The 15,124-nt window shown below is 34.3% G+C and overlaps 1 protein-coding gene across 1 annotated transcript; it reads left to right on the forward strand.

Annotated features, from left to right (window-relative positions):
• Positions 1–10,739: 10,739 nt before the first annotated feature.
• Positions 10,740–12,796, forward strand: LOC149189690 (transcription factor MYB78-like). Its single transcript, XM_089413262.1, has 3 exons — positions 10,740–11,403; positions 11,929–12,058; positions 12,150–12,796. Exons 1-3 carry the CDS (start codon positions 11,247–11,249, stop codon positions 12,781–12,783), a joined length of 921 nt encoding a protein of 306 aa, XP_089269388.1. The 5' UTR covers positions 10,740–11,246; the 3' UTR covers positions 12,784–12,796.
• Positions 12,797–15,124: the final 2,328 nt, after the last annotated feature.

Here is a 15,124-nt window from a genome sequence, read left to right on the forward strand (position 1 = left end):
AATACCATGGGAAGAAAATCATCATGCACAAAACAATGTGAAAAATTCATGCATAAAACCATGGGTAGGTGTTGGGTAGGTCCGCTCACCATCTTTGGGTCCATCCCCCATCCTTGGGTCTGCATAAAAAAATAAATCTTGGGGCACTTTCCCAGACCCTATGTAGGGGGTTACCACCCCCTTGCAAACCCTCTGATTGGGGGGGATGCCACTCCACCTTGACCCCCTCATTGTTCCCAACACAACATACAATGCATAGGGCTAGTCATGGAAAGAATATAACACACACCCAACAATCATCTCATCTGATTGTAGCCTATCCTTCATTTATATAATGAAGGTGATACCAAAGTGAAATGGGGGAGGAATAGTCAAGTTATTTTATGTGGTTGAGATTTCCATTTCTAGTTATATTGTTGTGAGGCATAAGGAAGAATGAAGAAAAGGAACAAGGGAGAACCACAACTGAGTAAGGCTAACATGATTCATATATTCTATCATTGTTTATTCTACTTAATGAAATGAATCCATTTGGTTCCCCCTCTTTAAATCTTGTTGATTATGCATACATGTTTTATATGGATATTAATATAAATAGAATGAATAAATTATATTTGGTCTTATATAGTAATCTAGTATATCAAAAGGATTTAGGAAAATGGTACTTGTTCATCTATGTGTAAGTAATAAGTTACAAGAGCTAGAGTTGTGATTTTTCCATCTATGCTTGTTGAGACCATGAGATGGAAATAATCTAAAGAAAGGTCTAGATGATACACTTAACCCTCTTTCATGGCTCATGAATTGTTTGTATGCAAAATTTAGTGGGAAGCCATATTGTTGTTTGAACATTTTCCTACATCAAGTTTTGGAAAAACCCGAGACAGGGCTCACCTATATGTAGGATGGTTTTCTCCATTAGCACTAATCCACAAATTTTCTTGATACACATTGTTATATGATAACTCTATTACATAATGGTATAATACTACTTTCTTCTTCAGATGTGCTAAATTCCCCTGATTGACTTTTCTTGTTAAAGAAACCCCTCAATGAAAATTGTTTCCCTTCATTAAGCCTAACATGCCTAGAGTTTACCACTCTAGTATACAATGTCAACCCACCATCCCTATTTCCTCTATGAACTACAATATTAGGGTGAAACAAGCTACACTTAAGGTTTTGAAAGCCCCCAACTCAATTTTTTTCACCATCCCAATTACCTTTTTCATCATCTCTTGAATTTCCATAATTTCATCAGTTCACAAATGACCCCATCTATCATAATCTTCTATGGACATCAATTCCACACATTGTTCCTTCCAACATCCCCAATTTTAATGGTGTCTAGTAGAGAATCCAAGAAAACACATCACCGCTTATCATTTGTGGTGTTTATCTAGCTCCCTGGTTGACAATATTTTCTACTTCAATCTATTCCAGCACAGTGTCACCAATGATTCCAGAAAGTGGTACATCAAACACTGTTATGCATCTTATAATGATTTTTGAATGTTTATAATGACTTTGTTAATGCATTTTTAACTGTCAATTCATTAAGGCACTTAGATTGATATTCTATCACATTCCATCAAGACACACCCACCAACATCTTTGATTAAATTCCCAAGTTGAGAAGATGTTGATGTTTTCTTTACATAAAGATCTGGAATCATTTCTTGTGATACTAGTACACCCAGTGCATGCTACACCAAACAACCCATGACATTGCGATGGATGGTGAAATAATCATTGATTTTATCTATCCTCATTTGGGAACATTGCAAAATATTTTCCCCAATGCAACAAAGGCTACTATACTCCTCTTAATAATTAACCCAACACCCATGCCTATGGTGTGGTGGGATCTATTTCCAATGCCTTTGTAGGCCAGTTGGATATGCAAGTAGGCTAGATGGATGTCAATTCTACAACTAAAGCTAATGTGTCACCCACCTTGAAGTCATCCACTCCTATTCACACCTCGAAGATTAACTTGATATGATTTGCTAACCCAAAGAATTATCAACAATGTAGAGGTCAAAAATAAAAATAAAAAAATCTAGTCTTTAATGTAAGATGAGACTCAAAACCCCACTCAAATCACTCAATGTCTATATGTGTGTGTGTGTGTGTGGAGAGAGATTCTATCTTATTAATAAATGCATTTTTCTTCTCAATATAATGACATATACTTAAAAAAATATATCAGTAACAAAAAAAATTCTAACATGGAAAATATAGATTATAAATAAAATATTTTAATTTGAAAAGATTTTTCGCCGTAAATCACATGATATTTCATTTGTCCCTTAGATCTGTGAAGGATCCTATCGACCCTAAAGATATGAAATGGGTATATATTATCCCTTGTTCCTGTGGAACCCCCTATATTGATGAGACTGGTCGCTCCATTAATCAAAGGATTAGTGAGCACGCAACTGACCTTAAACATAGGAGAACCAAGTCTTTCACTTTAGCTAAGCATGCGGAAAGAACCAAGCATCATGTTTGTATTGAGGAGGCTAGTGTCATTGCTAGGGTTTCACAGTTCCATCATCGGAAATTTAGGGAAGCCCTTGAGATTGAAAAGAGGCCGAGCAATCTCAATAGAGAGGATGGCTAGAAGATCAGTAGTTGCTGGGTCCCAACACTCTCTTCCTAGTCACTTTCTTCCTTCCCTTCACTCCCACCCTTGTGTTTTTTTTGCTCATCTAATGTTTATTTATTTATTTATTTTGATAGAAAATTTAATTACTTGTATAATAATAAGTTATTTTAACATTTAGATATGCAATTAATTTTATCTGATTATTTAAAATATTTTTATTCTTTCCATCCCTTGACTTATTCTAATAGTATTATTTTTAAACTATTAATACCGGTTTTAACTAACTATTATCTTAATAAAATAAATTTATTTTATTATATATATATAAATAAATTTTTATAAAGTAGTTTAAACCTTTAGGTGTATTCATATAAATAATTAATTAAAAATTTGGTTAATTTTATTAAATAATCCTCTAAGTTAATTTAACAAAATAGATAAAATTAACTATATATCATTTTCTTATTCTAAAATTAATATTTTATATGTATTTATTATATAGTTATTACCTTTTATAAATAATTATTAACAACAATTTAAAATATATATATATATATATAGTTAAAAATTAAAAGTGTGGTTATTTGTCCCTCTGTCTTTATATAACCATCTTCTTATTTAATATATTAAATTAACATATTTTTATGACCTTGGTCTAACTAACTGATCCCCGGTCTCAAATTTAGCCGTTGGTCAATATAGTTGTTGCCGAATCAGGAATTGTAGCCGTCGGAGGTTTTGCTCTGACTATTTAACATGCAAAAACTTGATCTGATTCTTCAACTTGTCCTGACGATGAACCACACTGGTTGGTTCGAAACGCCTTGACAAATGAAATATCATGTGATTTACGCCGAAAAATCTTTGTAAATTTGATATGGATCACAGAAGCCTCAATTCAACAAAATATTTTAATGTCAACAATGTATATATTAATATAAAAAATAATGAAATAAATAATTTCATATAATTAAAATATTTTATGAATGTATTGTCTAATATAGAGGGCATGTATTAAACCTTCGGTGCTCATTATGGAGTTGACATTTGTGTGCATGTTGTATAGCTATCCAATTCTCTGAGTGATGAAATCTCTAGGTGTAAACTTCAGATTGGATGCTTCTAATTCAGGATATATTAACGCATTTCAAACCTCAGTATAGGTTCATCATGAGGACGAGGATGAGGAGCAAGATTAATAGATCACTAAATTACCGTTTCATCTTTGAGATATATACCTCAATCTAGGTTCATCATTATGAGGACTAGATGAGGAGCAAGATCAATAGACCACTAAATTACCGTTACATCTCTGCGATATATATTAGTGGTCTTGAGGTTGCGCCTCATAGTGGTCTTGATGATGAACCTAGATTGAAGTTTCTCCTCATCCCGGGCTTGATGATGAAACTAAATTGAGGTTGGAAACACGTCGACCATATTTTCTCTATGTGATTTCTTCCAAAGATCTTAACATTTAAAATATTTAATATTAAATTAATTGAATAAATAATATTAATAATAAAATATTACATCTAACTTAATAAATAATAGTTGAAATGAGGCTTCTGTGATCCACGTCAATATTAACAAAATTCTTCGGCTTAAATCACATGATAGTATATTTATGGACGCGTTTCGAACCAACCAGTGTGTTTCACAGTGAGGACAAGTTGAAGAATGAGATATAGATTGCATGTTAAATAGCAGAACTTCCAACGGCTCTAATTTTTGACTAGGCAACGGCTAAATTTACTAACTAACGACTATATTAGACTAGGAAACGGCTAGTTGGACCGACCCAGGGAAAAGGGGGAAAAACTATATTTTAAATTAAGTTAAAGTTATTATTAAATTAATAGTTAGTTATACTATTATTAAATTAAAAGTAAATTTACATAAAAGGTATATTTATTTTAATTTTTATTATATATGTGTGTACTAAAGTAAATTGATTTAAGTATTATATCGTAAGAATAAATGTTAATATTTTAAATTTTAAATATATTTAATTGTTAACTTGTTAAATTATTTTAATAATAAACCATCATTATAATATTAAAGAAATAATTTTTCTTATAATAATTAAGTTGAATTATTAAATTAATAGTTACTTATACTATTACTATATGTAATTTATGTGAAAAGATAATAATAGAAATAATAATAATTAATATATTATTAATTTAATGAAGTTAATTGTGTTAACCTTATTGTTAATGACATGTGTAACTAATTAAACTAAATTTAAGGATATTATTAATATTAACTAAAATGATCTTATAATAGATCACTACTATCACAATTATTATTATATTAATATTATTACTAACTATTAATTTAATAATTCAACTTACTTATTATAAGAAAAATAATTTCTCTAATATTGTAATCATGGTTTACTATTAAAATAATTTAACAATTAAATATATTTAAAATTTAAAATATTAAACATTTATTCTTACGATATAGTATTTAAATCAATTTATATATATATATATATATAATAAAAATTAAAATAAATATACCTTTTATGTAAATTTACTTTTAATTTAATAATAATATAACTAACTATTAATTTAATAATAACTTTAAGTTAATTTAAAATATAGTTTTGCCCCACTTTTCTCTAACTAGTCGTTTCCTAGTCTAATATCGTTGTTAGTTAGAAAAATTTAGCCCTGGTCAAAAATTATAACTGTTCTGCTCTGTCTATTTAACATACAATCTAGATTTGATTATTCAACTTGTCTTGACAATGAACCACATTGGTTGGTTCGAACCCGTTGACAAATATACTATCATATAATTTAAGCCAAAAAATTCTTTTAATCTTAATAAATAATGTTAATAATAAAATATATATATATATAAAAAGTAGTTTTCTATTAATTAAAAAATAAATTACATTCATAGTTTTCCATCATGTTACGACTTAAAACCGAATCAGCAAAGAAAGAAAATATTTTCAATCCCAAAGATATAGTAATAAACTGTTAAACTATTAATAGCACTATTAAACTAATTATAAACCAAATAACTAAAACTAAGCATCACTGGCAAAAAAAATACAAGCCTATACAAAAATGCATCATCATAACAGAAAACATCGTAACAAAATCAAGAATAGTGGAAAGCGGATCCCTTACAACAGAATCAAGAATAGTGGAAGGCGGAGATCACATCACTTACCGGCTTCAAAGGCTTGCAACCCAAGAAACACTGATCCGAGAATATATATATAATTAAAAAAATAAAAATTTAAAATTAAATCAAACATGACAATTTGGCTGATGAAATCTCTGTCTGTGAGGCAACGAACCCACACTCAACAAAAATGATATATTCAATATTCTATTATCAAATTATTGCATCTATCCCTCATTCCATACCTTTAAACAAGGGAGGTTGCATTGCAGCTAGTTCCTACCTTTTGCTGGGTGAGGTTTATGAAGGTAAGAACATATGACGTGCTTTACTTAACAGTCTAAATGCACATAAGAATAGGTTTTTAGCTAGGTTGAACATCAAGTGTCTTAGCGAACACGCCGCCCACAAGTGTTTTACGGCTAGTATGACTCTGGAAGGGTTCATTAGTGAAATTCCCACTTTTAAGCCAGCCATTGAAGTTCCTGTCAGTCAATTAGTCAGCGAGAAAGAAAGCTAGAAAGAAAGCCAGCCATGGCTAAAAGGTTTAGGTCGTATGATAAGTAACTACTATCAGGTGTAGGCAGTCAATAGCTGAATCTCGGATCATGCTTCAGACCAATCATTCTTGCACTATTTGTTGTGTTTATGGGCTAATTGCTCTCTTCTCCTAGAATTGCTTCAGTTAAAGGAAGCAACTGACCAAGCTAGGGCCCGATAGGGTCAACCTGGTACCCAACTGGTTCCCCCACCTGTAAACCAACTAACTGTGTTAATAAACCCTTTTCCGTTTTCTTGTTGTGTACCACTCTTCATCCTTCCTTAGCGCAGTAAGGGCTGGAATCAGCCTTAGGTTCCCAGTATTGATATAGGTTGGGCACAAATTGATAAAATTTAAACATTTGAATAGGATTGCCGAGTGTACTGAGTTTCCACTCTTCCGAAAGTTTTTAATAGAGATGCTCAACAACTCTATTCGGAGGAAGCAACAAGTATTGTTGAGATGTGGCGGGGTAAACCAGGGTGGTGTATTGCGATCCATCAATAGTCGGTTTGCAACTTTGCATGATGGCCACCATTGTAGATGAACGGCTTAGAAGATAGTACGAAGAACGTCCACTCAAAGCAATCTCTATGTTAAAGGGACAAAGTACAGAACGCATAAAATAGTCAGGAGGAATTTACAAAAGGACGAGAGGAACAGAAAGTAATGCAGGCGCACGCCCTTGTTAAGACAACCAATTAGAGATCTTACTGTACTTTCTTCGGGGAGAATACTGATATAAGAAAGTAGAAAACACTTAGTTTTGCCGAGTCTAAGAAAGGTTAGTAATATTTGAAAAGCACTGTCCTGAGAGAGTAGAAAACACTTAGTTTGCAGAGTCTAGGATAAAGTCGTACTATATTTAAAAAGCACTTGAGTTTAGCTCGGCCAAATTTAGGAAAAGCTAAAGAACCAAAGCATTCAATCTTCACTTCCAAGAAATTAGCTGTTACCAAAACAATAGAATTGGCCGCATACTTAAATTTGTCAGCTTTCTTTTTTAGACTTCTCAAGCTAAATTTTAGCGAAAATTTTATCTGTCTGCCATGTCATGAAAGCCAAATGAAAAAGTAAATGAAATCTACACGCATTGTCTCTATCTTACTTCGTATTTGCTGGGAGAGTCCATACAAAGATCTGCCCAAAAATGGAGATTAAAGTTTTCAGATAGTTAGAAAAGCAAGAGAAATCCGTCTTAAACCAAATAAGGAACGTTAAAAAAAATTATTAAAAGCATTTTATTTTATTAAAGATTATTTATAATTTATATTTGTTCCTATCATATATAAGATTTTTAGTTATCATTTAAACACAACCCGTTCTTTATTGACATTCTTTTTTAATATACTCTACAAAACTTTGCATAGTGGCAAATATATGTAAAGTATCAAAGATTTCATGTATGTCGAGGAGTGTGTTAATAAAGTTAAAAAAAAACCAAGTAGGAGTTTGCATGCATTTGACGTGTCAGTAGTAGTGCATGCATTTCCCAGTAGGCCAAAGTAACCGCAATTACGTGTGATTGCATTCGAATCCCTTGAGTCCGCATTCCGGTAAGCAGGATAGGATCCAGAGGCATAGGAGTTGAATTAAGACCAAATGCTAGCGAGCACGAATCCTTTGTTTGTTTAGTCACGAATCTCCCTTCTTTTGCGTTAATTGCGAATCCCTTCTTGAAAGCCTTCTTCCCTGCTTCCTCAACCTAGAAGAGAGCAAGAGTTGCAACAGAGGGTTCCAGAAGGGAAGGGCGGCAACCCTTGAAGAAAGAAAGCATGTTGATATAACCGTTCTGAATCAAAGCGACCAGATCATGCATTGTCAGGTGAGAGCCATTGCTTATAATTAGAGTTGTTGGGTCTAGATTGTGTATGGGGAGAATAGCTCAGTTCAGAGGGAATCGCTCTAGAATGACATTATATCTCAGGCCTTTGTGGTGAGGGGAAATCCATTGATGATTACTGGGGATTTTCATGCTATCAGAAATCACAACGACAGAGTAAGTGGGTCGAGTGATTGAGAATGAGCTGGGCGAGAGGGAGGGTTGTTAGCAAAATTGAGAATGAGCCGGGCGAGAGGGAGGGTTGTTAGCAAGTTAGGCAATTATGGGCTAGTTGTGGATCAAGCAATAAAGAAAGGGTTGAAGGCGGGGCTGGTATTAGTGCTTTAGGGCATGGTTACAGGTAAGCGCACTTCATGCATGTGTATCGAAACACTACAATGGTATAATGAAGTTCTGGTTCCTTAGTTTTATATCCAGTTACTGTATATATCCATTATTTTAATAATATAAATTCCATTAACAAATTTTATTGTATATATCCATTACAACATGCATAGGACAGTATCAATTTGGGTTATGTACTGGTTGGTGTACAACGAACTGTTCCAATATTAACTCAAAGTAATTGACTACCTTTTATTCATATTGATCGATTATGTAGCTGCGAAACTATAGGTAAGTAAATCTAAAAGAAAACTCATTTAAATGCTGTAGGAATTAAATGTAGATCCCAATTTTATTAAATATTAAAATTTAAAACTTCTTTCTTTCACAGCTGCTTACTACTTCTACTAAGCCGTCTAGCGGATGAGATATGGGCTTGCTGAGAGGATATGAAAGGAGATAAAAGAATAATAATGTGGGAGATATACCTGAAGGTTTAGCGAAGGCAGGGCGGCAGCGGGCGGTATCTGTGGAGATGCTTATACTGTATCATTTGCATTAAAGCGTTTCACTCATAGAAGTCAAGTTTCACTTAAAGAGTTTCACTCATAGTAGCCCGTCTCGGACCGCCAATTGCCAGAGCTCAAGAAATGCCCAGAAGAGGCTCGCCCCTCTCTCGTCAGGGACTTATGTAGGAACAATCATAAAAGAACAGGAGTACAACCATTATGCGCTGAATTCCACTTCCATACTAGAGGATATGGGTTCGACAAAGACGAGGATGTGGGATTTCATGAATAAGTAGAAAGATGCGTGTCTCATCCACTCTGCGTAGATTGACTGAACGCAAAAAACCTGATTTCGTACCTGTAGTCTTTCTATCTCATTAGTAAGGGATTGGACATCTAGGAAATGGCAGTGTGACCACCATTATTTCCTGATCCGTTTTCATTTGCTTGGATAGACCCAAGCAACCCAAGCAAGGATGCAGCTCAACCCGCCCATAAGCAGCATCAGATTCCAATCACATTCGTGCGAAGCATAAGTAGATAGAAGTCGTTTGGTGCCCGGAAAAGTTAAGTGCTGCGTTCGTCCAGTTCGGTGCCCAGCGTAAGTCCTAGCGAAGCATCCCGGCTTCTGTAATAAAATGAATTACTCTGCTTCTTGTTATCTCTGGTTTATATCTTAGCAAACAGGCGGTGGCATATCGATGAATGTATGACATATATATGACACATGTTTAGATGTAAACCAAGTGGTGGATGTAAACGAAGTGCAGGCAGGCATACATGCACTGGCGGTGCAGTGGTAGATAATATAGTTACATGTATTGTTGTATATTCATAACATTCAATGGCTTAAACTAATATTAGAATTAGTTTACCTCCCTCAAAAATTTTCAAAAATGCGAAAGGAACATACTAATATATGATATGATTTTAGCCTCCCCGCCTCGGGAAGAGGCTAAATAAGATGATTAAACCGATTGCCTTATAAAACTACATGGTGATCCTTAAAGAGTTCAGATAAAGTTAGGTTATCCATGAAAATGACCAGCTAGAACTAATGCTAACTCACAATTTTTTATTGCTATAGTCCCTGACCATTGCCAGATGACGGGGACTAATAAGGATCACAAGGAAATGACCAGTACAATAATACAAATCTGTGCATAAGACAAGATAAAGATGCCACATCCCTGATAAAGCATTCCTACAAGGCAGAGAAAGTTCCTACCTCGTGTCCTGCCAGACCTGTTCACTGGGAGATAGGATATTTAACCCAATTTTCACCTCTGGGTTGAGTTCGATAATCGGAAGATTCAAGAGCACGATAGCAACTCTTCAGATTCTCGGGCGTCGTGAATAAGGAGAAAGTACGTTGCACTATTATAGAATCCTCGCATAAGGGAGATCGCTTCCATATTCAAGGTTCCGATGATAATGGAGTCGGCAATAATGGTACCAGGGCATGTCTGAATGTAGGCACGCTATCCATAAACAACGAACGACGACGACGGGAAGCATTTGTTCACTTTGTGGGGATTCGATGGAGCCTTCTGTGACACGGCGTACGTTGCGAATAAGCTATTTCTTTACAAAACGAACCCTACTTTACAAAACCCAAAACTTCCACTCCACCTGGCGTACAGGGATTTAGTCTAACCAAACAGAGCTTTAACCAGAATAATGGCCCTTTCATCCTATCATCTGCAGCCACATTGCGGCGTGTTTTACAAGTCCCAAGTAATATCATGCCAGTATGACGATGGATCTATGCTCGGTGTCCCTCTAGCTGTTGCCAAAACAGATTTTCCATTCCTGTATAAGTTATAGGTCGGTCGTCTGAATCTAAAAGCTATGAAGTGGGCCTTGTCCACTTTTGCCTCCTGAGCTGTGAAAGAGGGGAAATGTCATCTCAATGGGCCTGGAAATGGTAACTCAACGTGCATTAAGTTTCTTAAAAACTGTTATTTTTAGCTTTCGTCCAAACCCTACTTTTCCATGTTTTTCGCTCTCCCCCTCTCACTGAGTGCCCCCAATTTAGATATTCGAAATTTTTCTGCATCGTCTGCACATATCTATAAATGGCGAACGCCCATATAGTCACCCTAACTTTCTCTGTCTCGGATATCATTACATGTGCATTTACTGTTACCGATATACACATATACATTGTCTCGAACTCCGATTATGCGGTATAGTCCAACTCGAGGACCATAGGTTATAGTGGGGATTGAGAATAGACCTGAAGAAGCTGCAGACTTGTGGGCTAAATTAATGGACAACAAAACATTGTGGGTAGCTTCTGCTGATGAAGAGCCTGAGGAAACCCACATGAGGAAAGGTCCCTGGACTGTTGAAGAGGACATGGAGCTGATTAGGTATATAAGTTTACACCGGGAAGGGCGCTGGAACTTTCTGGCGAAAGCAACGGGTATGCATGATTAGAGATCTTTGAATAAGTACATCAGATATGCGGAAATATGATGTTTTGGGCATAAATGCAGCCTGTAATTTTGTTTTTTTTTTTGTGTTGACAGTATGCAATTTAAGTGGATGATAGATGAATATAAGGAAAATACAGATAGTACTTTATATCTGAAAGGATATAGACATTAGGAGAACGGATAGAAATTTACAGACAATTTCATGAATATATACTTTCTTTTTGTTATACTAATGGAAAGAAAGCGTTTTTTTTCTTCTGAAAAGAATTACATTAGAGATTTTTGTATATGTTTAACAGTATTGCCTTCTGCAGGAGGGGGGGGAGGGGATTTGATATTTTCGTCGTGCTTCTTATATCAGGGGATAACAATTTGTTTCTGAAGTTTTTGACCAAGTGTTTTCATGTGAAGTAACGGCCAGTTAGAAGAAGCAGAGACAACAATTCTTTCTGCAGGTATTTTGTTTTTCTCTTCTTTCTTGAAGGAAACCCTGAAATTTATCATTTATGCAGGTCTCAAAAGAACTGGCAAGAGCTGCCGGCTGAGGTGGGTTAATTATCTCCGGCCTAATCTCAAACGCAGCAAGATCAGTCCTGAAGAGGAGTGTTTGATTATCGAACTGCATGGCCGTTTCGGGAACAGGTATGTACTCGTGAAATGGAATGTACATGTGGGTCTCTGGTATTCAGCATATATGGCTACTTTTGAAATATTGGTTAAATCAATTGGTCAGGTGGTCTCGCATTGCACAGAGTTTACCAGGAAGGACGGACAACGAAATCAAGAACTACTGGAGAACTCGTATAGAGAAAAAAATTAATATGCAAGCTGAGAGTGGCAGCAGTGGCATGAGTGCAGGCAACCTAGTAAATATTGAACATTCAACGGTTTCTTGCTGCATCACAACATCATCTCAAAGACCGTCTGACCTTGTCATAGCTGAACCCTCGACTCGACTCCCAAGAAAAAATACTGAAGAGATAGGGTTTCAGACAAGGGCAACCTCCTATCTGCAAGACGATATTTCACCTCAGGTAATTCCGACTAGTGAAAGCAATTGTGAGAATGGAGGAAGGGGAGAAGTTCAAAGTCCTCGCCAAGTCAATGATGATAAGCAACTGGGCGCAGCTTCGCTGGACTATTTCAAAGGATCAGACAACCAGCTGTCTGACAATAGCTTATGCTACAACTTTTCGGTGGGTTCTTTCTCGAGTCTGTTATATTCTTACGAGTTCTCTGCTGATGACGCCACTGAAGATGGCAGAATACCACCTTGTTCCCATATGGTAGATTCCCCTGAGGCCTTTTCGGACAGCCAGGAATTCTTGACTCGTTACTCTGATGTATTGTGGAACATGGATGCATAAGATGATCGTTGCATTGGCATTCCTCGTTGTGGGTCTTGGCATAAGATTGATCATATGGAGGAGCAATAAAGAAAATCATATTTTGGAATTGTCTACTTTTCATCCATTTTTTCAAATTGGTTTATATAATTTCACAGACACCGCCAACTGCAAACTCTCGTTCCGTGGCTTTTTTTTTTTTCATCGCATTATACCGTACACACAGAATATGTTTTCTGCAAGCAAGTTGAACACAGTATTTCTCTCTGAACTCCATGTTTCTCTATCCAAAATATTTTGGATTTCATTGTTGGAGATTAATGTCAGATGAGTCAGTACTTGATTAAGGACGGTATTAAATAAACATCTGTAGTTAATTAGCAAAATCTTATTAGTAAATAGTTAGTACTAAGTGGATTCGAATTTGATACCATAAAAATTCAATTCAAATTTGTTTAATTCTAAACAAAACAGACTTCCATTGTCAAGAACAATATCTTTCATTCACTCAATTTTAATTCTAAACAAAATAGACTTCCATGGTCAAGAACAATATCTTTCTTTCACTTTTTTTCTAAATTTATTTTAAATTAAAAATCACATTTTTCATTTCCCTTCAAATTTTCAATTCCTTTCCAAATTTATATCAAAATCTTTCATAATAAATAATAAATATTTACAAAATATATAAAACCCCAAAAATCACTTACCCTCTCAAAAATTAACACCTTATTACAAATTAACAAAGACATATTATTTACTTATGCATTTTCTAGGCTTTACCTCATGCATGGACTCCATCCCATTACTATATATTTATGTAAATACTCTTTCCTTCTGTGTAGACTCCATCCCACTATTATCTATTTGTCTAAATACCGTCATTTGCATCCTCTCTATCCCAATACTATCTATTTATGTAAATACTCTTTCGTTCTGAGTGGACTCCATCCCACCAATCTATTTGTGTAAATACCGTGATTTGCATCCGTAGTTATTGAATGAATAATACATCCGTGTGGGTAAACTGCTCAGATTTTAAGTAATATTTCATTCATTAACCTTTGAAAATGGAATCTCAACGAATAATACTGCATTTGTATGACCCATGAATTTTCTAAGTATGATATATATTAGTAAATGTGGTTAATATTGGCATTTTTAGTCAACCAACACAATTATATTTATTGTGATTAATACTAAATCCTAAAATTTTTAGTATTAATCTTTTGGGGTTTTAATATTAACCCCTTGAGTTTATTATTCTCTTAGTGTATAACATCAATTCTTAGGTTCTATAAATCTAAGGATTCATATTTATATCACATAATTTAAAATTAAATAATAACACATAACATTTAATATTAAATAATAGTTATTATAAAGAAAATTAATTATTATTAATTATAATGATAATAATAATAATTTTATTGTAATAATTTTTTTATATTATTATTATTTTTTATATATTTATCAATGGTATAAACAAATAAAGTCTTAAGCTATATTAATTACATTAATATTTTTAATATAATTGTATTAATAGTAAATATAGTTAATATTAACATTTATAATCAACCAACACAGCTATATTTACTATAATTAATATTAACATTTAATTTTTACAAATCAGATAAAAATCCTTCCCATATACCTATATTGATATCTAACACATTTACTATGATTGTGCTCATTTTATAGAAATGTCTCTGGACACTTAGTGTATCAGTCCATGACACTTCACTTTCCAACTCAGTAAGGAGAAAATTAAGTTGGTTCCACGAAGGCCCTGGCTTACCTGAAACCATTTTCAACTGCTGGCTGAAAGCGATCAAATAAAAAGCTGTTGAATCTTATCAAGCTGGTCTTGGCGATCTAAGCCTATTTAGATAGCATCAAAAAACTTAGATCACAGTTTTAACCATCTTGAAATGATAAAGTTGCAATTTCGCCGGAACGATAATTTTAACAGTGGAAATTTAAGCAAAATCATGCGGTACAGAAACTCAGGTCACTCCTTTTCTAATTGATATATCCATTCAATCGTCTCTGTTTGCCACTAAAATTGGTCAGTATCACGGAATACTCTAATTACCCTGCGAGAATATCGGGTCGTATAATAATAATAATAAAAATCACGAGGAGATGCTCCACAACCCTAAGGGTTTTGTCTGGAATCATGAATAAAATAAATTTATTTCCTTACAAAATGGTTTTATTACCATTCGGGCAGGTGACACTGGTATAATAACATAAAAAAGAAAACAATAAACATGGAAAGAGTCAACTCCGACCCAATCGCTTTGGGAACTGGATACAACCCATACGTGTCATTATAGCAACTCGTACAGATTAAGATAAA

This window comes from Pinus tabuliformis, chromosome 3_1 (genome assembly GCF_031772625.1).
Source record: "Pinus tabuliformis cultivar Carrire ecotype Pingquan chromosome 3_1, CPIR1, whole genome shotgun sequence".
Lineage (NCBI taxonomy): Eukaryota > Viridiplantae > Streptophyta > Pinopsida > Pinales > Pinaceae > Pinus > Pinus tabuliformis.

Coding starts and splice junctions, on each gene's coding strand:
- LOC149189690 (XM_089413262.1), top strand. CDS start 11,247: ATGGACAACAAAACATTGTGGGTAGCTTCTGCTGATGAAGAGCCTGAG. Junction 11,404..11,928: donor CTTTCTGGCGAAAGCAACGG/GTATGCATGATT, acceptor TCATTTATGCAG/GTCTCAAAAGAACTGGCAAG. Junction 12,059..12,149: donor CATGGCCGTTTCGGGAACAG/GTATGTACTCGT, acceptor TCAATTGGTCAG/GTGGTCTCGCATTGCACAGA.